The 25,576-nt window shown below is 36.3% G+C and overlaps 3 protein-coding genes across 3 annotated transcripts in view; all 3 read right to left on the bottom strand.

Annotated features, from left to right (window-relative positions):
- The window catches only part of LOC119630688 (uncharacterized), a 40,398-nt gene extending 25,895 nt beyond the window's left edge, over nucleotides 1-14,503 (bottom strand). Inside the window, exon 1 of the mRNA XM_038020974.2 lies at nucleotides 14,110-14,503. Within this exon, the coding sequence (XP_037876902.1) occupies nucleotides 14,110-14,308 (199 nt within the window). The 5' untranslated portion in view covers nucleotides 14,309-14,503. The remainder of the gene's footprint in view (nucleotides 1-14,109) is intronic.
- A 997-nt stretch (nucleotides 14,504-15,500) lies between these two features.
- Nucleotides 15,501-23,520, bottom strand: LOC134200855 (uncharacterized; the record flags this gene model as incomplete). Its single annotated transcript, XM_062674709.1, has 1 exon — nucleotides 15,501-23,520. A coding segment is annotated over one exon (774 nt), but the record flags the coding sequence as incomplete, so codon positions are not given.
- Nucleotides 15,501-25,576, bottom strand: part of LOC101745221 (disks large homolog 5) — a 33,588-nt gene continuing 23,512 nt past the window's right edge. Inside the window, exons 26-27 of the mRNA XM_038019084.2 lie at nucleotides 24,834-25,053; nucleotides 15,501-23,636 (exon numbers count right to left, since the gene is read on the bottom strand). Coding sequence (XP_037875012.1) covers nucleotides 23,530-23,636; nucleotides 24,834-25,053 — 327 coding nt within the window. The 3' untranslated portion in view covers nucleotides 15,501-23,529. The remainder of the gene's footprint in view (nucleotides 23,637-24,833; nucleotides 25,054-25,576) is intronic.

Consider the following 25,576-nt stretch of genomic DNA (forward strand, 5'->3'; position numbering starts at 1 on the left):
AATAATTAATTAATACAAAATGTTTAACCACATTAAGACAGGCAAGACAGCAGAGACGGCAGAACATCTGTATCAGCTCAGAAAATTCTCATTGCTTTAGCTCTATTAGGCCATGTTACGAACTACATAAAAAGTTTTTATTGTACTTACAAAACGACATATAACACATTCAAAATACATTACTACCAATACGACAGCGCGTAAATTTAAAGACCTAAAGACCTTAATTAAAATCACAAAAGCAGACGTTCACATAAATAGTACACAAATGAACAAGAATCAAACATGAACATTGTAAACAGTAAGTCGAAAAGCCATTTCGTTTAATTGTATTAACTTTCTCAATCGGGAGAGGTCATAAACGGAACATCTTTACGGTAAGGTTGGGATTATGGTGACAAGAATGACGTTTTATTGCACCGCTATTCAGTGTGCTTATTGCGAGTTTTTTAACGGTCTCGATGGCGTAAAAGTTAACCAAAGGTAACTCAAAGTTGGAACAGCGCCTAGCGGCAAACGTAAGCAAACGTTCCAACTCCATACAAATTTGAGATAACAGACAGAGATATCAGATTTAGACAGCGCCCCTAAAAAGATCTCACTAAGCACACTGAAACTTTAAACTAAAACTGGTACTACAGAATTTATATATACAGGAAAAATTATTTGTCTCTTATTCTATTTTACTGGTGGTAGGACCTCTTGTGAGTCCGCGCGGGTGGGTACCACTGGGTAGTGCCTATTTCTGCCGTGAAGCAGTAATGCGTTTCGGTTTGAAGGGTAGGGCAGCCCTTGTAACTATACTTGAGAACTTAGAACTTATATCTCAAGGTGGGTGGCGCATTTACGTTGTGGATGTCTATGGGTTCCAGTGGACGAGATCACAGCCCACCTGGTGTTAAGTGGTTACTGGAGTCCATAGACATCTACAACGTAAATGCGCCACACACCTTGAGATATGAGTGCTTTGAGGAATTGTTCGAGATGATACCGTCATCTCGTTTTTACCATCGCACCGCCCGTCACCGGAGTAGAGTTCATCCATACTACCTGGAGTCACTGCGATCATCCACTCAGTATAGTTACAATGGCTGCCCCGTTACCCTTCTAACCAAAACGCATTACTGCTTCACGGCAGAAATAGGCAGGGCAGTGGTACCTACCCGCGCGGACTCACAAGAGGCCCTACCAGCAGTAATTACGCAAATTATAATTTTGCAGGTTTGATTTTTATTACACGATGTTATTCCTTCACCGTGGAAGTCAATCGTGAACATTTGTTGGATACGTATTTCATTAGACAAATTGGTACCCGCCTGGGATTCTAACACCGGTGCATCGCTTAACACGAATGCGCCGGACGTCTTATCCTTTAGGCCACGACGACGACTATACTATAATAGGTATACTAGGCTCCTGCGTACGAGTACCACGCATTCACTCTCGCTCTGTCTCTTTCTAGTATGGTAGCGTTAAACGTTTAACGCAACCTTATTGCAAGTCGCATTAGAAGTTTCACAATAAACAAATTAAAAACTAAGCAAACAGAACGCTTCGCTCACGCTCGGTGTAAAACTTGTTACACGCTAGCGCTCGTCTAATAAGCAAGTACCCGATACGTATTACCTTATTCGGTGTTCGTCTGCGGTTACGAGCACGTTGCATTTCCCGCTGGTTATTACGAAGGACAGGTTCTTGCTCGCCCCGTGGTACACTTACGAGCTTAAGCTTGGAGCATATTGGTTATTTTGTAGGGTCTAGGTACCAGTTTTACAGAATTTCCTAAAACTTACGAAATGGATTGATTGAATGACTTGGCGGTGCAGTATTTGGTGCAGTCCCTAACAACTGGACCCAAAGTCGTGGATTTCATTTCATTTTTATTTATTTATTTATTTTATTTTTATTGCTTAGATGGGTGGACGAGCTCACAGCACACCTGGTGTTAAGTGGTTACTGGAGCCCATAGACATCTACTACGTAAACGCGCCACCCAGCTTGAGATAAAAGTTCTATGGTCTCAAGTATAGTTACAACGGCTGCCCCACCCTTCAAACCGAAACGCATTACTGCTTCACGGCAGAAATAGGCAGGGCGGTAGTACCTACCCGTGCGGACTCTCAAGAGGTCCTACCACCAGTAATACCATACCTACATAATAGTAGGTACCATTTTTACAGAATTTCCTAATAATTAGGAAATGGATTGATTGAATGACTTGGCGGTGCAGTATTTGGTGTCCCTAACAGCTGGAACAAGGGTCATGGATTTCATTCCCGCATCAAGCAAGCGATCCTATTAAGAACAAGTTTGTTTGCTCTTTGTCTGGTTATAACTATATATCCTGGTTGTTATAGTACAGGGAATCATAGTTTCGGATTAGGCGACCGCGAGTGACTTGCTCGCGGTTTTTATTATTAATATCCTACAACAACATACTATATCCTAAAACGTACAATATTTCGTAAAATGGGATTAAAATTACAATTTAAAAAAAGAAGATTGCCACTAGTCGCAGTATCTAGGAAACAAATCACCAGAGGTTAGGGCTCCAGAGTGAGAAGCCTCCTCGCGATACGCGCCTTATCTGGACGAACTGCTTTTTTGCACACTAGCTGGATAATGACAGTTTCTTAAAGTGTTCGTCAAAACATTTTGCTATCAAACCATGCACCAACACAACCATCAGAACAATTACATTTGCATCAACATGCCACATGGTCGTAGTATCATCTACCAGGTCTAAATATTTTTGTATTATTGTTATTAAATTAATTTACATATCTATACTAATCTAATATATAAAATTCTCGTGTCACAATGTTCGTTCCCATACTCCTCTGAAACGGCTCGACCGATTTTTATGAAATTTTATATGCATGTACATTTGGTCTGAGAATCGGCTACTATCTATTTTCATACCCCTAAGTGATAAGGGTTTTCCACCACATTTATTTTTTATTTTTTGGACATTTTTTTTTGTTACTTTGAGGCATTATGTGGTTAAATGAGGTTTTGATAATTTTATATTCCCTCATCGTTCACAGCGCTACATGCCTCTTTCACTAATGTACCACATCCTTACAATAAGTTAGTTTTTCGTTTTCTACACTAGAAATTCCCTAGAAATCTTATATATGGCAAAATAACGTTTGCCGGGTCAGCTAGTAATATTATACTATACTATTATATAACTACTGGTCCGATTTGAAAAATTCTTTCAGTGTTAGATAGGCCATTTATTGAGGAAAGCTATAGGATATAACATCACGGTAGGATAAATACAAGTGGAGCAGCAATAAAGAATGTTTCAAAATAGGGGTTTAAATAGCTCCTAAACACTCTATAATTCAAAGATATTTTCACTTTCTATGTAAGTGAAGTGGGAGGTAAAATTTAGCGTTATGCCAAAGTTTTTTTAAAGCCAAAGTAACTATTCCACGCGGACGGAGTCGCGGGCAAAATCTAGTTTTAAATGAAGCAACAAGGTTTTCTATTATCATAGTCATTATTTATTATCGTTGTAAGATGATGAGTATACCGCCCATCTGATTGTGGGTTACGGCTGCTCATGGACGTTAGTAATAGCAGAGAGACAGTCACAGTTTTTACCTACTGCTACTATCTGCGACATGTGCAGTAACGCCCACACGTGTCTAATAACATGGACACACATTCGACACACAATACCCCGGAAAATTAGAAAAAAATGGAGACCGCATTTTTGTCTAAGAAATAGGTTTACTCTTTTTTTCATGTAAACAGGTACTCTTACAGGTAGTACTTAAGCCCGTCATGACCTATGCAAGTGTAGTCTTCGCTCACGCGGCCCGCACTAACTTAAAATCATTCCAAGTTATTCAATCCCGTTTTTGCAGGATAGCCGTCGGAGCTCCGTGGTTCGTCAGGAACGTCGACCTCCATGACGACCTGGACTTAGAGTACATCAGTAAGTATCTGCAGTCGGCGTCGATGCGCCACTTCGATAAAGCGGCACGACACGAGAACCCTCTCATCGTGGCCGCCGGTAACTACATTCCCGATCCTGCGGACAGAATGGAAAGCAGTCGACGTCGCCCCAAACACGTCATTTCAGATCCTCCCGATCCACTAACAGGTACCTCAAGTACCGGTCACCGTTCTCGTCGAACCCGTCGCTTGGGCCGCGAAGGGCTCGACGAGTAAATTAACCCTCAGACACAGCCCACTGAGTTTCTCGCCGGATCTTCTCAGTGGGTCGCGTTTCCGATCCGGTGGTAGATTCTGCGAAGCACGGCTCTTGCTAGGGTTCGTGTTAGCAACGTCATCAGGTTTGAGCCCCGTGAGCTCACCTACTACTTAAGGCGACGCTGATATAGCCTCTCAAGGCTATCAGTTTAGGTAGGAAAAAAAAGTACTTAAGTAATTTATTGAAGATATTATTCTTCTTACTTATTTTGTGATCCTAAATATGTAATACTCTTATCAATTTCATAGGGCAAATGCCTTTATTGCTAAAACTTGAAACAAATGAGATACGAATTAATTTAACAGTCAATGAAATTTATTACTGGCTTTAGGCCCGATGTTTTGCTGCTATACGGCTCCGACTGTGAGCCAAACCCAAGCGATTTAATATCGACCTTTCCATTTCTGTCCGCAAATAAATAATGTATTCCGGTTTCAAGAGTGGGACTGTCGTATTTTAAGATAAAATAAGATATTAAAAATTTCGAGACCGGAGGATTCTTTTATTACCTGGTGGCGCCCGAGCCCTCTGTCCACCTGGTCTCAAATGGTTACGTGACCTATAAATATGATAAAGAGAATGACGTTGTCCACCTTGAGACAAAAGGTCTAGTCTCAATAAGATCATAATCTTCATAGTTATGTCTTACACCTTATTAATAGATCTTAATCAGAAGATAAGGCTCCCCTCTTTTTGAAGGATTGAGGTAGAGGTTATAGCATTAAATAATGCCTTCATCGCTTTTTCGCCTGAGCCTCAATGCGAACTTGAGTAAATCAAAGTCGCTGCTCTACATAAACATATCTCATAGCTTGAATGAAGCCAGAACCATCGAGGATCTAATCTGGTTTTACTGGACCAGTAGGTAAGCTCTCGTATGAGCTGTGGGGCTCAGCCTGAGAGACTTTCCTAACATCTGCGTTGGAAAGAGCAGTGCTTCGATGATTTTATTTATTTATTTTTTGTTGCCCTTGTAGGCAGACAAGCATACGGACCACCTGATGGTGAGTGGTTACCGTCGCTCATGGACTTCAGCAATGCCAGGGGCAGAGCCAAGCCGCTGCGTACCATACGAATTTACCACAGGAATCCCGACCCACTGCGAAGGTGAGACCCGGCTAGAAACTCAGTGGGTTATATCCGTGCGTTGACTGCGCGTTCGGCAAGTTTCTGTCGCATAGTAATCATGCAAAGCATAATTAGTATTGTAACCGTCATTAAATATTCATTGTGTTCAATGGAAATAATGTTGCAATGCGATATTTAGATATAACGATTTAACAACTACAACAGTGATAAGCTTGTCTATCCATAAGATAGTGAAGGAATAACGAAAGCGTGCAGCACAATAATCAACAATGTATCTTCACTAATCACTTTCGTCTGGCGGCGTTAGACACGCGTGTAATTGTACTGTTATTGTACAAGTGAAGGTGAAATTATTTGCAAGCCCTGATGCATGACTGGATCGAAAGATTATTATTACAACACGTTAATAGGAAATGTGGGTTGTGTTTTGTCAATGGAAAAGTAAATAATAAATAAATATTTACTAACAATTACGCCACGGTAACTGATCCCGTGATAAGTTCGTAAAGAACTTGTGTTACAGGTACCAGATAACGGAAATAAATGTAAGATTTTTATTATACACAAACATATATTTAATATACGTCCATAACCCTGGAAAAGACATTTATATTTATCATACAAATATCTTCCCTTGGCGGGATTCGAACCCGCGATCCCCTTGTGTAGTGACCATGTCACTTACCACTATACCAGACAGCCGTTAAATTATTACCCTGGTTCTTCCCTAAATAATTGTACAGGAGCTAGGGAGTTTTATACCGTACGATTTACATTTAGATACGATTACTCTCTCCCCTTTTTTTCTGACATGATGTGCACTGTATATACTTACGCAAAAAAATACACTTGATACACAATATTCCCGTGTACAGTTTCGTTCACTGGTCTGTCATTAATTGCTTAAATTTAATTGATTAATGCTCGGAATGTACGTTCGTGTAATAGAACTAAAACGATATACTTAGTCTGGCCATAAATACTGTTACAAGTAAAAATAAACAAAATATTACATTTGAATTTGGAATCTGTCATTTTTATATGATTGCTCATTGAGTTTTCTCATTTTGGCGCCAATACATTGTACAATATTTTGCGATATTAAAATGGATAACATGGATGGTTTGGTGGGGTATTAGCTATGAAGGAGTGACTGGGCCATACTTTTGTGAAAAAGGTATCAAAACATCGGCACAAGTGTATCAAGATACCATTCTTGAGAAGGTAGTAAAGACCCTTAACAACACCATGTTCAATAATCAAGAATGGTCCTTCCTGCAAGACTCGGCGCCAAGTCATAAAGCTCGGTCTACGCAGTCTTGGTTGGAAACGAACGTTTCGGACTTCATCAGAGCTGAAGACTGGCCGTCGTCTAGTCCCGATCTTAATCCGCTGGATTATGATTTATGGTCAGTTTTAGAGAGTACGGCTTGCTCTAAACGCCATGATAATTTGGAGTCCCTAAAACAATCCGTACGATTGGCAGTGAATTTTTTTCCCATGGAAAGAGTGCGTGCTTCTATTGATAACTGACCTCAACGTTTAAAGAACTGTATTGCAGCCAATGGAGACCACTTCGAATAAGCTTTTTATACTTTAAATTGTTTTATATTTATGTATTAAACTAACACACTGTAAAAGTAATAAATGTTATTTGCCATAGAATTTTTTTTGTTTTCCTTTGTAACAGTATTTATGGCTAGACTAAGTATTATTATAATTCGACGATTTCATTTTATACAGCATATCTTTACATATATACGTAGTAGCAAAATCTAGTTGCAAATCAGTCAAATACAAGCATAGAAAACTAAAGAAAATTACTTTTGTTTAAACCGTAATACAGTCAAATCCACTAGGTTAGTTTAGGCGCTACGTACATTATTATAGTACACGTATGTAACAAACAAATTAAGTTTTATAATAATAGAGATAGAGCTAATACATATAAAATAACACAACAGTAAAAAAAACACAACAAATAAATAAGGTACCCGTTTTTTACCTATATATGTATATATACGTTCAAACAGATGAACCTAAACAAATTCGTATTGATGTATACCTAGGTATTAATTACAAAATATTTTTGTCGTAATCGAATTGAAATAGTTGCTATTTTTGATTAGTCGTATTAGTCACTAGCTTTTGCCCGCGACTTCGTCCGCGTGGAATAGTTACTTTGGCAAAACGCTTAATTTTACCCGCCTCTTCATTTACGTAGAAAGTGAAAATATTTTTTAATAGTAGAATGTTAAGGAGCTGTTTAAGGTACCAAAATCACGCTTTTTAACCGACTTCAAAAGAGGAAGTTGCCAATTCGACCATAATTTTTTATCTATGTATGATCACATAAAGTATGTTCCGCAGCGCACGCAGTGGAAGCTCTCAAAAGGGACAAAACCCCGATTTTGAAACATTCTTGAGTGGTGCTCCGCCTGCATTGGTCTTAGCGTGATGTTATAAAGCCTATAATAGCCTTCCTCGATAAATGGGCTATCTAAGACTAAAATAATTTTTCAAATCGAACCAGTTGTTCCTGAGATTAGCACGTTCAAACAAACAAACTCTTCAGCTTTATATTAGTATAGATAGATTATTTTTTTGTAGCACTTAACTCTCAAGATTAACCGCTTCATGAATATTCATAAACAACGCGATGTATTTTGAGGCATTATTAAATTATCATTACAACTTTCCCCATCACTTTATACAGTACGGTATATTTGCGTTCCAACTACCAACACTTCTTGGTATTGTAAGTAGATTTATTGGACAAGGCCAAATGAATTTTACATTTGAAATCGCAAAAATACATTCGACATCAGGTTTTCAAGTGAAATTACAATGCAAAGGCCTCGATACCTCGTCTGGTACGTTTTCTGCGTATTGATAATATTACGAACAGTTGCAGGAATATTTTAGTATTTTTTTTGTTAAAACTGACTTTAAATCTACCATTAAATAGATACTTGATTGCTTGAAAACCCTTTATACGGCATTGGGAGACAAATTTCAGAGATTTTCTCTGAAATAAAAACAGTGGCATTAATAATACGTCGTCGTGGCCTAAAGGGTAAGATGTCCGGTGCATTCGTGTTGAGCGATGCAACGGTGTTCGAATCCAGCAGGCGGGTATCCATTTTTCTAATGAAATACGTACTCAACAAATGTTCACGATTGACTTCCACGGTGAAGGAATAACATCGTGTAGTAAAAAAATCAAACCCGCAAAATTATAATTTGCATAATTACTGGCGGTAGGACCTCTTGTGAGTCCGCACGGGTAGGCACCACCACCCTGCCTATTTCTGCCGTGATGCAGTAATGCGTTTCGGTTTGAAGGGCGGGGCAGCCGTTGTAACTGTACTTGAGACCTTAGAACTTATATATCAAGGTGGGTGGCGTAATTACGTTGTAGATGTCTATGGGCTCCACTAACCGCGTAACAACAGGTGGGCTGTGAGCTCGTCCACCCATCGAAGCAATAAATAAATAAAATAATACGGTCTTCTCATCGAGCTTCAGTAACGACTTAGCATCAGATCGACCATAAGTTAGTCTGCATATCTTGACAAATAATAATTAATTAAAAAGATAAAACAGTTCGGTTCCTTTAAATTCATAAGCACTACCTAGATAAATTGTACTCAAAATTGTATTAACATGATAATTATTATTTTCGCACAGATCTATGCCGTACTGCATCATTAAAAGTGAAGAATCCACCTGGACCCTATTTCCGCTGGGTTTTTTTTAAGACCAGCCATCAATAAAAAACAACTTCCGTAACTGCGGTGAACCATTGTAGGATAACTGAATTAAAAAGATAATACAGTATTCCTGAATTATTTGCTTACTCCTTATTGCTTGATATGGATTGGGATTTATGAGTATCCTTTGCAAATTAAGGATGCTACTCTATACAATGAGATCGTATTGGAACGAATTCCTAAGTACCGCTTGAACAACAAAGTTATTGCTACTCGGATAGATAATGATCTAGGACCTCAAAAAATATATTTGCTTTTGACAAAGATTAGTTTTTAGTTAGATTAGAAGATTAGTTTAGTTATCTAGTATTTTTTTTTTTAATTAAAATATTGGCATTTGTTGTTTATAGAAATATTATCTCAAAATATTCCATATATTTGTTATTCTTTAATATATGTACACAATAAATTACTACCGGTGGTAGAGCGTGATGTACAAAGTAAGTACTACTCCCACCATTTTAGGCATTGAAATAATTACGTGTTCCAGTTCGAAGTTCGTTGCCTGATGTAGTGGTTCGTTCGAAGCTTCAGTATCAGTAGGTACTGATATTAATTCGAATATTGGATGTTTCTGTTTATTACTTTTTTTTATTGCTTAGATGAATGGACGAGCTCACGCCCCACCTGGTGTTAGAGAGAGAGAGAGAGAGAGAGAGTACACTTTATTGCACACCAAAAGTTTACATTCAAAAAACAATCAAAAAGCAGATACCTTTGTACAATAGGCAGTCTTATCGATAAAAACGATCTCTTCCAGACAACTGTTTAATTTATAGAGATTCTGGAAAATATGGCAGGTGTTAAGCAGGTTGTTAAGTCTCGGAGCCCATAGACATTGACAATGTAAATGCCGTCACCCACCTCGAGATATGAGTTCTAAGATCGCATTTTTTATAACGGCTGCCCCACCCTTCAAACAAAAACGCGTTACTGCTTCACGGCAGAAATAGGTAGGGTAACCTACCCGGGTGAACTCACACTCCTACCACCAGTAAAAAAAACCAACTAAGCTAAGCTAGCTAAGCAACTTAACCGTTATAGTTTCTAAAATGCAAACAGGATACCAGGACTTTAAGATTACTTTGTCCATACCAACGTAACGTGAAAAGAATCCTCATTTCGTTTCACGTATTTTTTATACGCAAACTGAATAATAATGACCGAACTAGATTGAAAAGGATCTTTAGGTGTAGTTTAGAACCGTTTTCGGAATAGCGACGAGCTCATCCGAAAGGGAATGATTAATTGTTTAAGTTAAGCCGTTGGAATCTGTTCTAATTTTGATACTAGTGAAACCGCGTCATTGTCCACACTGACTATCGCTGCATATCTTTTTATTTTATTGCTTAGATGGGTAAACGAGCTCACAGCCCACCTGGTGTTAAGTGGTTGCTGGAGCCCATAGACATCTACGACGTAAATGCGCCACCCAGCTTGAGATATAAGTTCTAAGGTCTCAGTATAGTTACAACGGCTACCCCGCCCTTCAAACCGAAACGCATTACTGCTTTACGGCAGAAATAGGCGGGGTGGTGGTACCTACCCGTACGGACTCACAAGAGGTCCTAGCACCAGTAATTACGAAAATTATAATTTTGCGAGTTTGATTTTTATTACACGATGTTATACCTTCACCGTGGAAATCAATCGTGAACACTTGTTAAGTACGTATTTCATTACAAAAATTGGTACCCGCCTGCGGGATTCGAACACCGTTGCATATCGATACGAATGCACCGGACGTCTTATCTTTTAGGCCACGACGACTTCTAATCGATCGAGCTAAGAAAAATATTTAGTACATTAGGACGGGGGCATCGCTCTTTAAGAAGGCTGATATCTGAAATACACGCATGACGTTCGTTGATGGTAATATAACAGAAACTTTCCTTGAAGACCTTTAGAAACCTACCTTCCCAGAAACAACTGTACGGAGTTTAGTCACGATCACTCAGTCATCATCATCACCCCAGAGATTTAATAAAAGATAATAGATTCTTTGATGTTGATTTGATTTGATTTTGTTAAAGCACAATGCTCTTACGGTCCACCATTGCCTTAACACATGAGGCCTCTCTCAATGAAGTGAAGTGTAATGGTGATCTCATTCATGAAACTGTAATGCATGAAATAAGCGGAAACCTCTGACGGATTGCAGTAAAGTAGTTTATACCTGTAATAATCATTTTTATTTTTTTTATTTAAGCAACTTTTACACAAAATTACTCCTTCATGGTGTAAAACGTTCGTGTCCAGGTATTACGTATATTTTCTGGTACAAAAACTGATGCCCGCCTGCCACATTTGAACCACGGCATTTAGCCACGACGTTTTCAATACATACAAAGAAACATTGGTTTTCATTTTCATAAACATAATATATGTGTATACGTTTGAGACAGTTATTTGTACGTTTAGTTGTAATTGAATTTATTTCTTAAAGATGATGTTTTCGTTAATTCAATGATCAATTACTACCAATCTCTATTAAAGATAATGCTGAAAACTTGCTTTTTTTTAATATTGATGAGTGAAATAATCACACACACCACCATTTTGCCACCATTTTATCTATTCTGACCACAAAAAAATCATCAAAATCATTCAATAGACGCACTACATATTTTAAACCTCTTGTCTAAAAATGGACTGCGGCATTCACTTTGTGATATCTACGGGCCCCAATAACAGTGGTTGATCTTTACGATCTACAGCAACAAAACACAAAACTTAAATTACCTAAATAACAAACTTTCTTATCCCAAACAAAAGGTAGTCAGAGAAACCGCAAGATAAAAGATGCGAAGTCACGTTGCTACCACGGAACATATTGCAAGTCATTAAGAGCGCTCATACACTGTCGAATTGTAAATATAATAAAAAAGAACAAACAAACAAAACGCGCATGCGAATTCAAATAACCCGCTTTCGCTGTTACATTTTTTTACAGTAAGCGACCTAAGTCTTCAGGGCATGCTGTCAACGTCGCCCTAAACAGGTCATTACGGATCCTCCCGATCCATTAACGGTGCTTTTAGGTACCACAAACACCGATCAACATCCTCGTCGAATCCGTCGCTTGCGACGAAGGGCTCTACGAGTGAATTAACCCATAGACCCAGCCCACTGAGTTTCTCGCCGGATCTTCTCAGTGGGTCGCGTTTCCGATTCGGTGATAGATTCTGCGAAGCACTGCTCTTGCTAGTGCCAGTCTTAGCAACACTCCCGGTTTGAGCTCCGTGAGCTCACCTACACGTCAAGGAGAAGCTGAAATAGCCTCTCAAGGCTATCAGAATAGGTAGAAAAAAAGAAAAGGGACATGCTGTGACTCCGCGCGAGTTAATTAGATTGACCTACCTATTTCTAACGCGATCGTATGTTTCGGTTTTGATAACGGGAACAAAATTCGACAGTTAATGCCAAAGTAAATATCAGCATTCACGTTGAGCTGTTCATGCGTAGTGGTGACCGCTTAATCCCCCATGAGCCTTGAATTCAATGGCCCTAGTAATAAGGTGTTGTGAATGAACGGTTTGACAAACGTAATCTCGGGAAAAATTGCATGGTATTTAGTTGTTCGAAGAAATATGAATGAAACTCTCTTTTAATGGTGATTAATGATCTCAAAATCTTGTGTGTATTCTTTAATCAGTAAATTTGTTGATTAAAAGCCCAGGTACACATTCGTCCAAAACTTGAAGAAAAATTATTATGCGGAATATATTACAATAATGGCTTACTTTGTCGCAACAATAAAATATAATTTTGAATCAAACTAAATTATCATTCGGTTTTCGCAGGCCGTAGACTTAATTAAAAGTATTACGGTGTTAATCTCGCGTCTATCATTTCCCGACGTTTCGGACACTTTCCAGTTTTCGTGGTCACTGATAGCTAAAGTGTGATTCCTCGACATTTGAATATTGTACTGATTGCCGTCTAATTTTCTGCAAATAGTAATTATTCACATTTACGTTTCTTTGCACATATAAAGAATAAGCAGTATTCAACTTTGGTTTCATCTTCAAAATTTAGGGATGTTATCCCATAAAAAGCCACTGGCTTCTTGTTATCTCTTCCCTACTAAGATTTTTTTTTTCAATTAATTTCTGGTAGGTAATGAGTATTTTTTGGATTTTGTTACAAGAAGTCTTCTGTTCAGAATAGTTAAAATTGTATACGAATTTCTTTCATGGAAACATTCTGAACTGCATAATTTCAAGCAAGAAACGTCCTAAAAGTACTAGGATGGACTGTAAAAAAATTAGAAATTTGTGTGAAATAGGGTATACGAGAGAAGGACGTGAGTGTAGAGTTGACGTGTGATAGTCCTGAATGAAAAAAGAGGATGTACTGCGCCGACCCCACATCCTAGGATATAAGCCAGAAGAGGAACAGTTTCAAAAATCGTTAAATGTACGTAAAATGCATTAAAAAAAATATGTTTAAAAAAATAAAAAAAATAATGTTTTTTTTTCAATTTATCTAACAAATATTTATTGACGAAACTAAATACCTAAGCTACGTGACCTATGTTGGAAAACACATTATCTATATATATATATATATATATATAAATGAAATGCTGTTCGTTAGTCTCGCTAAAACTCGAGAACGGCTGGATCGATTTGGCTAATTTTGGTCTTGAATTATTTGTGGAGGTCCAGAGAAGGTTTAAAAGGTAGATAAACGAATGAAAATATTCGAAATTAAATAAAAATAACAATTTTGTTTTTCCTTTGATGTGTGTCGGACGGATTCCTTTTGTTTGTTTTTAAGTTTATTTTACACAAAAGTTTAGGTCTTTTATTTATCGATTGAGGCACTACGAAGTCTGCAGGGTCAGCTAGTTTTATATAAAATTCTTAATATTGTTTTATTATTGTGTTACTTTCTGCTTAAAATATATTTTCTACAACCCTTCAAATAGGATCACTTATTATTTCGTAACAGCAACACAGTGATCATAATTCCTGATCATATGCTATATAGCAGAGATAAAATTCTATTACTTACCACCAAAAAATCCTCTTGCGTCATTTTTAAAGGTGTCATTCGCTTTATTTTTAATTGAAGTATTCTTCCGCTTATCTATATCACCGTTTTTCTTAAATCTTATTTTTGCGCCCTTTTTAACATTACAATCACAATAAACCAACATTAATATCACTAAGCATATTATCACAATTTTCACATGAATTATATTCGCCCACATTTTGTGATGTTCCTTAAATTACATATAAATTATATTACATATCTTTGGTTATCATTTAAAAAAGTCTAGATTATTTATTTGCTAAACAACTTAAGCTGATTTGTTTACGTAAATTGTAAATTTTCATTTCCCGCTTTTTTTTATCAACTGCCATTTTAGTCGAGACGGCGCATGCGCGGTGTCGGCCACAAGACTGACTATCACGTTTCATTTCACGCGCGCTTTCGCATCGCACACCGAACCTTTCAAAGTTGCAAAACAAGAAAAATGATTAAAGCATTTCCAACTTTTTTTTTCTGGTGTTCGTAGCGTCAATTTACTTTTTTGTCGTTTAGCGAGCACTTTCGGTTGCTTTCTCTAATCGTGCGATAAACGGACGGGCTCGAGTGCAGGATGTGAGCGCTTTTACTGTTTGTAGAACAGACCTATTAAATCGGAGCAATTTAAACCTAATCAGAGTTTCCGCGTACTAAGCTCATTAATCTTTATTATGCCTCCATTATATTTATTATCAATTTACACGCTCGTTTAGCAACTGGTTTTTGTCTTCTAAATCAAACATCAGCATATCGATTATCTAATAGAAAACATTGTTTCAAGTCCAGATTGGTATTAGGAGGTATTGTATTGAACTCGCACTGCCCAGTGTTTGCTTATATTCATGTGTTCATGAGTTTAAAGGTTTATTTTTATTGCATAGTTGGTTGGACGAGCTCACGGCCCACCTGACGTTAAGTGGTTACCGGAGCTCATAGACATCTACAACGTAAATGCCGACACCTACCTTGAAATATGAGTTCTAAGGTAACAGGTTCTAACGTAACAACAACAGCTGCCCCACCCTTCAACCGAGACGGATTACTGCGTCGCGGCAGAAAAAGGCAGGGTGGTGGACTCACAAGACGTCCTACCACCTTGTCTCAAGATAGGTGCCGCATTCACATAGTGACTTCCTTGAGCTCCGATAACCACACATTACCAAGAGGGTCTTGAGTTAGTCTGTTCCCCTATAACAATAAATAAATAAAAAACAAAAATACTATCCACAGATGACTTTTTCAATTGCTCTTTCGATCAACAAGTGTCATGGGACTTGTGGAAAACTGAGATGACCATGACCATGAACCATTCCAATGTTATTCGACAACGTTTTGACGATGTCATAAATAGGTTACAGTCATTAAAACACGAATTACATTCTTCTATATTTTATTGCTCCTTCCTAAAGTTGTAAACAATTCGTTGATTTTCACATATTTATTCTTTTAAAACTTTATTCACAACATTATTCTTAAACCTAAAACCGTAAATTGTAAAAAAAAAAAACAATAATACAAATATAGAATACAGAAAAATATTATTAATAATTAATCAAACATCAACATAATATAATAAATACATCTATACAGTATAACAAGAAATTGTAAAATACAAAATAAATCTAATAATATAATTTTAAATACTGATTATTGTCAATTTTTATTTATTTATTTATAATTATTAAAAAATTATAATAATATTAATAAATACAATCAATGCTTTAATTTCTTATTTAAAAACTCTTGTTCTTATGGGTTGATAATCAAAACCGCACGTCCCAAAACGCATATTCACTTTTGCCTGTCTAGATTTTTTTATTTAAAAAAAAAAACTTTCGCGGTTTTTGAACGCCCAACGACTGACTGTTAATGATGATACAACAAGAATCCTAAACGTGTTCATTTAGAACCAAAGAACAGCGCGTGTATTAGCAAACGACTTAATCAAATCAGAGTTAATTAAACAAAGGTTCAGGCATACAAAACCATCTTTAACCGCAACCTAATAATATTCAACGTATATTCACTTATGACGTTTTCACTGTATGGGCTTTCCATTCTGACGTGTCTATGAAAATTTACAAAGTCAATAAAGAAAGGGTTCCGTATGTAAATGTTTGTTGTAATCTATTCTTGATGATTTAGGAAAGGTACGAGCAGAATTTGTACTATATTTGAAATGTAAAATGGAAATAAGTCGAACAAAATTCACATGTTAATAGGATTGAATTATAAAAGATTATTATAAAAGATTAATGTCTCAAATCTGTGTGTTTCGTTTGAGAAATAAAATCTTAATAACCTGGACAAACAGTCGCCGCTAGTATGGACATGCAATGCATCAGAGTTTAGATCATATGGGCTATAGATTCAAGATATAAGGAAGCGCAAAAGAGGTGGACTTTCCAATTACATTCAAGCGACATGGCAGAGACGGTCTTTAAGTCATAAATGACATAAAATCGTAAAGAAAGACGTAAAGTTATCAGGGGATTTGACCCCGGAGGATAGGAAAAACCAGGGCATTGAGTAGAAATATTGCATTATGCAGTACAACAAATTTTCTATTACAATTACATTTTGATAATAAATTTTTAAATAGCCATCACAATGAAAACGTCATAAAACAAAATGCGAAGGAGCAAAACTTAAATACTGTATATCAGATCAATATAACACCCACTTAAATTGTAATCCACTTTTCCAGAACGATAAGGTCATAATTTCATAACAAAACAAAATCAACCCTTTCTGCTTTAAATCATTTTCAACCAACGACAAATACTTTTATTATAATATGTATGGCTCACGTTCGCCAATCCAGGGGTCTTAAAGCGTTACCGAAACCAATTACATTATCACAAATCGTTTTATGAAAATTTGATTTTTGTTCTGAAATATAATCTTATACCGAAAATTTCAACAACCTTAACTTCAACCTTACAACTCTGCCGAGATATGGACCGTTTATTTTGAAAGTGGCGTAAGTCCATTTTTGAGAAAAATGAGCTATCACGTAATTCATGCTCAATTTAATGTAATTTTTTTATAAATAACTAGTCCGTGTTTAATTTCTCAAAAAAATCCCATGTTTTGTACAACTCAAAATCGGTCGGTAAATGAAATTGCATAATGATCGATTATGAAAGTGGTGTAAGTCCAATTGACAGTGGTAGGTGGCATAGCCAGACCTCATATGATTTGCCTGTATTTTTAAATCAACGAATATAAGTAACCTTTAATTTTCTCGAAACAAAAGAAAATGGACTTACACCACTTTCAAAATAAACAGTCCATATATAGGTAGCTTTTGATTCAACATTATTTTTGTGCATTCCATATTGAATTCAACTGATTAAATTATGGTAACTATGGTTCACTCGTGATTAATGTTAGTATATAAAAAAAAACTGAAGATTTGATATAAATAAATTGCCATATTTTCTTAAGTCCGACATAAGATAGATGCCTATTTCACCACCTGTTTTACTTAGATACTACCGTCTCTTACCTTGCCTAAAACCGGAGAGAGATACACACATTTTAAACTTTTAAGCTTTTTAATTAAGCTTCGCACTTTAATTTTAAACAATGAAACAATAAAAAAGCTCTTAAAACAAAGAAACTATATACAGATTAAATATAAAACGGTCACTGATAAACGTAACTAAAAAAAAAACAAAAATTATCTAATTAACGAACTAATTAATACGCGTAAAGCTAAATGAAACGCATAAGCTCCGAAGAAAACTTAAAGCGCATACGTTTCTCAACGTTACATCCTTTAGCTGTGGGATGGCGAATTTGGGATGGGATTACTACACTGTGTCAAATCTTTGTAACTTTGACAATTAACATGACTATTTTAAACCGTTCGTTTTTAATTACCAAAATGAATGAGTCATTTAGAAAACAATAATACGTGAATTCGAAATCCAAGATCATTCTGCGAAGACAACTAATTAAATAATAACAATTTGATACTAAGATCAACGTATGAGCGGTGCGTGTGGGGATTCAACAAATGAGTGTTTTTCATATATTCCTAAACATGCTTTGTATCAAATAGTATCAACAATTGCTTCTAAATTAATTACAGCGTGTCCGTGACATTTGTAACCATACGAAGTGCAACTTTAAGAAAATTTAATATTCACATTCAGTGAATTTTGTACGCTTTTCTTCATTGCTGCGTCAATATCAATAGCATGAGTAATCAGTGTTGGTAATAAAAAATGCATTTAAATTTTTCAATACAAATAATGATTACCAAAAAATAATTTAAAAGCATTAGTCACACCGCGTTCGCGGCATTCCACAATTCGCTATCCCAGCTTTAAGTTATAAAGCGTCTAAAAAACAATTATATTCTCTGTACATACATATATAAGCTTAAATCTAATATAAATGTGCTGTCTTGTAAGCCTCATCACTTTTTATTTCATTGAGATCGTTTTTTTTTCTTTTTTTTCTTTAATCAATCGTTATTTTCATTTGCAATAACATATTTAGGCTAAAACTGCAATAGACACCGATGACAAAATACTATTCTTTTAAACTCTTCCCCGCTTAAAATAGTTTCTCTCTGGAACAATTCACAATACGTGGTAGTTACTCTTTTAAGTTACTGTACTTTTTTTGACACACGTCAAACTTCATTTCCGTCTTTGTCATAGGACATATCGCTATCCCGTTCACACTCCTAGATATTGCTACTCACAAATTTAATTCAGGTAGGTCTTGCTCTGGGGCAATGTCACGTAGTATATATCTAATATAAAATTCAATAAAAATTTTCATGTAATCAGTGTCTAAAGTAGTTTTAGCTTCATTGTACTAGCCGGTTACAATACCTGCGGTGACGTCACAAGTACCGTGCGCAAAACAGTATAAAGTAGTCATTTCTTTTAGAGAGTAGTTTTCATGGAGCTCTTAGATATCAATCTAGCCGCACTGCGACTAAGCACTGTGCGACAGAGACAGCTATATACAAATTCACGTGTCAACATTAGTCTAGAACTCGACGGATACTACATTTCCCTATCACTTGTTTTCTCATCTCTAGTTCAAAAGAATGTCGATAAAAGTGGCATACAATCAACTTTGTAGTAAACAAAGCACCAATCATAACAAACAAACAAAACTATACAATTTTTGTTAATCTATAGATTATTATCAAATTGAACAAAATCTATCCACGACATAACATCTAAGTATGAACAAGTAGAACAATGTAAGAAGTGGTTGTTCTACAAAACTGCATGTGTTTAATAATTTGACCTTCAACTTAAAATAGGGAGACACCTCACACGAATCAACCCACCGTTCGCAAAGAAATAACATCAAAGCCTGAAGCATAACCAAACAACAGTCTACAGAACTAAACTGTCAGCCCTATTTAGGCAACGTTAGAGGTATGTTAATACCGTGATTGCAAGTATTTATTTATTATATACATATAATAATATATATAAGTTTCTATTTAAGCAGCTTGCGAAAACGTCCGTGACATCTGAACATTATATTCATATAAGCATTAAATAACCTTGAAAAACTGATCGATATAATCCAACAGTCTACATTCTTGAATGGCTGAGATAATACATGTTCTTTGTGTGAAATAAAAACAATATTTTACAATTCAAGACAATAGATTAAAAAACAATTTAAAAATTATTAAAATAAGTTTTTTTTCTCAAAGACGGCTCGTTTTCTTTTACAATACTTAGGGTATTTAAGTTCAACCTGATCACTGAAATATACTTATACAAGTGAATCATTTGATTTATGTACATTTAACTTAATCAAATCCACATACAATTGACATAATTCATAGCTTTCAATATTGTAATCATTAAATCAATTCAAAAATACGGATACGGCCAAACTGATGCCTAATTAATTGTTAAACCTTTTTTTTGTTATCGAATTAATTATTGTCCGTACGGTGTTGCATTAAAGTCGTTTTTTGTTTGCCGTCAACACATTGGTGAGTCGCCCGCATGTTGCTCTATGTGCTTAGTGCGAGGTTTTTTACGTTCTCGATAGCGTAAAAGTTTACTTAAATTTGTATGCAGATGGAACAGCGCCCCTAGCGGCAAACGTAGACAAACGTTCCGGCTTCATACAAATTTGAGTTAACTTTTACGCTATCTAGAACGTTAAAATACTCGCACTAAGCACATTGGCGTGACGTCACACAAAAGTAGAATTCTATATATCAGAACTAGGCCGAATATACTTTTAGCAAAAATCGGTTTTACAAGAATTAGTGTATAAGCTTATAACTTATATGTAACCTTTACAATCTTGGGTGTTATTTAGAATTATATAAATTGTCCATAATGAATAAATATCTTATTAAAGGTGACATATTTTGATTTTACAAAGGGATAACCGACCGATCTTTAATATCTGATGACGCGACGTCAGACATGTCAACACCGTCGTTTGGGACATAAAAAGATTTTTTCTAGAACATTTTAACTATCATTGTAATACAAATATATACGTAACCAGGCCGCTCCCAAGTCTAAACTACAGTCTTTAAGGTTCATCTACTTTATAAACACCTACTCCTATCCATGCATTCTCCGTGTCCGTAACGCTCAAAAACGTGACTAATAAACACTACATTACCGTGATAAATTTCGATAAAAAACTATTCACGCTCGCCCTTATTCGCAATCGTCCAGAACTTTCTGTGAGATGACATTTCGACAGTCCACGGTCCAAATTAGCATCGCTCACAAGACAATTGTCTTTTCATTATTGCTTTGTAGAAATTTATGAACGTAATTAATATATGTACATATGTATTTCCGATTTGCACCTGTTTCTAATTGTATCATTATCATGGTGCCGAGGTCGCGTTACACTGGACACCGTGTCAGATGCGCAGAGACCATATAACGTTGGCATCCGGTCGCCAGACAACAAGTCACCGAGCGGACCTGATCCTCGGTGAGCAACAACAAAACTCATGCAGTTTGGTCTCATTCGATTTGCGTGAACGAATTCACAAGCTTTTCTCAATTGAGTATTTTTCAAAATTTATTTTTAATAATGATCATTACTTAATTTGTTGTTTGTTTGCATTTCGATCTAGAAGTTATGACGGCATATAACATTTGTTCAATACATAAATGATATAAAGATAGCATCTGATTGCGAATAAAGGCACTTTGAATTGTAACATTATTGTTCTATCAAACACTAATACGATATACATTCCGTTGCACTAATACTAATAACATCTATACAAATTCATTAAAATGTTCCCTAAGTTCCTAATACGATTAAAAAACGTGTTTTTATTTTATTACTAATAAATTATTATTGCTCTCTACGAAATTCTTTATTATTACTAATAATTTTCAAAATTTCTACTAAATTGGTAGTTTTTACTACGTGGCAGCATTTCTTGTTTTTCTTCGTTTGGCAACACCTATCCCGTTTTAAGTATTTTTCATGTAAATTTTGAACATTACGCTTTCAATGTCGTTTTAATATTTGCGTAGGATATGCCTCTAATGTATAATACGGTAGTTATTACTTTTATGTAGAGTAGGAATGAGATAATTCTTTCTAAATTTCTTTGTTTGACTCCAATAATGATAAAAGAGTAAAACATACTCTTTCTAATCTTTAAGTCATTATAATTAATTTAATTTCCATGTTTGCTATGTTGAAGTTTGGCACCTTTTCATTTCTATGATCTTATTGCAATGACCTTTTTTTATAATTTTACTTAACAATTCAATACAAAACATCAAATTTTAGTAGAAAACTTGTACAATTTGTAACTTCATACCATAACGTTCATTTTATGGACACCCCAATAGGGAAGGGAAAAATTCTAAATTTCGAAACATCAACATTTTTTTTTTTAAATTCAAGTTTAAATAATCAGGTACAAGTTTCAATTCCGTGAAATTAATATTGCACATAACGAATCTTTATTCATTGTTGTTGTGCAATTTATTTATTTTGCCATATCGAGGCTGGAAATTTACTACACCACTTCACAGGCGACAGTGTGACCACAACACAATAAGATTTGCCGCCAGTAATTATGCAAGATTATAAATTCAGTGAATTAGACAATTATTTGAATTGCACAATATTACTTCCTTCATCGTAGACGTCAATCGCGTACACATCATGAATGCTTCGTTTATCACACGGGCGCATAAAGGTATCATCTCTACGTTTTCAGGTTAAAGGATTATAGCTTCTAACGCGTTTCACATAAAGTACACGCAAACCTTTCAAATATAAACATCGACAATAAGTATAGTAAAAAGTTGTAGAAAAAAAATTTGTATAGTTCAAATTATCTAGCACCTAATTTGTTGATAATTATATACATTTATTTAGACCAATCATGAACACACTTACGTCAGTAGTGAAAGATTTAAAACAAACTTAAATTCAACTCAAGCACCAAAATATTATAAATAATTAATTTTTGCTAGGGTCGTCTGTGATGGTCGCGGCCGGCGGACAGCGTCTGGCGCCGCACGAGCGAGTCGCCGCGGATGGTACGACGTGAACTTTACGCGACGGGGGTCATAAAATACTGGTCGGTGTATTAAGACAGTATCGAATCGCATACGGTCAGTAAGATTTCCACAAACCTTTAATAGCTTTAAGTTTCGGCGATTTCTTTGTGGCTTCTAATTCTTGCTTGAAGCTCGACATGAACTTATCTCGGAGACTCTGCCTGGGCGCGGAAGGCTTCAGCAGAAACCTCTTCAAATCGTTCGTGAAGCTCTTAGCCGTGTAATTGGTCTCGTCTTTAATCGATTCGTCGTTACTCGATTCTAGAAACGAGACCGATTTATTCGATTGTATCGAGTTTCTCCTTTCGCGTCTCTTTTTCGGTGTTAGATTACGTGGGGCTGGTGGTTGACTGTAGCTCCGCGACACCAGCGAGTACGAGTCGCCGGCGGAGTCGAGCGTGTCCGTGGACCGACTGCAGATCCTGCAACACAGCTGACAATGTTCCTTCTCGCTGTGATAGCGTCCGTTACAGAACACGTAGTTCTCCTTCACGAACGATATGCCTCCCGACTTGCGCTTGTTGTCGGTGACGTCACGGCGATGCTTGCCGGAGCGCTTGCGGCGACACTTGGGGCAGTTGTTGCGAGCGATCTTCCGCAACTCTTTGAGGAACACGTAGTCGATTTCGAAGTAGTTCTTGGCGTCGGGCTCGGAGTAATACTTCAAGTCGCTGTCGGTTGAGTCGGTTTTGGATTGTTTCTTCTTGGTTTGGGCGATGTTGAGGTCCGAAAGGCCTCGTCGTAGTTCGTTCGGGTGGGGGGTCCGCGGCGGGGGGTCGCAGCGCGCACAGAAAGTGACGGACTTGTGGGGGGCGGGGAGGGGGGTGGGGGGCAATGGTCAGGCCTGCACCGAGGGAACCCATAGAGTCTTGTTCTGCTCCTCCTCAACAGCCTCTTTGATTTGTGTGCACATGTACGCAATGTTCACGCCAGCTGGTATTTCGGCTGCAATAATAAATAAATAGTCTTTTAATATGATTACCTAAATTATTTCAGATCATTATTATGAGATAAAATTCACACCTAGTGATTATTCCCAATTAAATTAGAAAATCTTCAGTTCCAAGTTCTTTATATAGACTTTAAGGGTCAAAGTAAAACATAATAGAAAAAATAAAAAATAAAAAAAGTAAAAAATTATGGAAAAAAGTTATTAAAAAATTCTATTGATCTTCAGAAAATCTACACATTTTCTAACGGAGGAATTTTACAATAAAAGACAAATCGTCTTCTCGCATTAAAACTGTATAATATCTAAACTTACTAATTTTAGAGGAGAGTGTTTTAGAGGTTTAACATATTGTGATATTTTTAATATTAATCATCTTTGCAACATTTATTTTTTTAATTTTTACCAGTTACAGTAAGAGTAAAAGTCTTTAAAAGTAAGATAAAATTATGTATTAATTTTGTTAATAGTAGTCAAATATAGGTAAACTAAAAAAAATAAAACTAAACTACGCTCTTTTGACAGTATTTATGAGAAAAATACTGTTTTTTTTATTATTTATTGGTTAGATGGGTTGGACGAGCTCACAGCCCACCTGGTGTTAAGTGGTAACTGGAGCCCATAGATATCTACAACGTAGACGCGCCACCCATCTTGAGATACAAGTTCTAAAGTCTCGTGTTTAGTTACAACGGCTGCCCCACCCTTCGAACCGAAACGCATTACTGCTTCACGGCGGAAATAGGCGGGGTGGTGGTACCTACCCGTGAGGACTCCCAAGAGGTCCTACCACCAGTACCGAATAATTCCGCATATTAACACAATTTCGAATATTTTTGGAAATTGTATCCTTTTAATGCGAAAAGACGAAATGAGTCGACTATTATCAAAGGCGGCAATCTGACTTTTGGACAATGATTGGTAAATCAGAAAAACGAATTATTGACTTTGTATTCCATTGGCAGTCACAAAACTCTTCGGAACGACATCTTAGATAAATAACAGGTTAACTATTAACCTTTATTTAATGCAGGTTTTGAACCGTATTCTTTGAAGGAGACGATTATATTCAAATAAATCTGTATTGACATATCAATAAATTTTTTTTGTCCAAATGCACAGATTGCCGCCTTTGATAATAGACGACTCAAATGATACAAAGCGGATCGCATCCTCAGTCGCAGCGCACTCACCTGAAATGTAGCTCCTGTACTCGTTCTCGACTTTCAAGCCGTGCTCGTACATTTCCTTCGCTGCTTTGGCGGACACTTTCTCGGAGGGATACCTCGTGTCTTTCACCTCTTTGATTTGTTTGAACGATTTGAACTTTATGAAGAGGACTATAGGGTATATTTGCTGTTTGTGCAATTTCTCTATTGTCGCTACGCTTATATCTAGGATGCAGTGGATGCCCTGGGGAGGATAGCACATGGATGTTAATGCAGTTCGGATACGTATAGAGTAGGAACGTGAGTATAATGAAGAGTTGACGAATGCGCTAGTGTTGTGACGTGGGCAATGAGTGATGTGTCGATAATTTTTCTAAATAATTGCATACTGGTTGTTTACTTTTAAAATGTTCATTTTGAATTTATATTGATACCGCCATGGTTTACCATTAAAACACCAAAAGAAAACAAAATTCGTTTTTATATTGAATATCAATATATTAATACTTGAAGCAAAAACTTTGCACCCCTTTTTAAGAAAATTGCGCGGACGGAGGACTATGTAATTTCCTACGTTTAAAGAGAACATAGTGAAGGAGTGCAGAATGTTAATATTTTTTTCTTATTCTGCATAAAAATACATTAAATAAAAAATTAAAAAACATTACACACACTACCATAATATATTTGACACAACACGCATGTATAGTATTTGTTTATTGCAAAACTTTTATTATTGCTTATGCTTATATTGTCTGTGGTTAAAT

Source organism: Bombyx mori, chromosome 3 (genome assembly GCF_030269925.1).
Source record: "Bombyx mori chromosome 3, ASM3026992v2".
NCBI classification, from domain to species: Eukaryota; Metazoa; Arthropoda; class Insecta; order Lepidoptera; family Bombycidae; genus Bombyx; species Bombyx mori.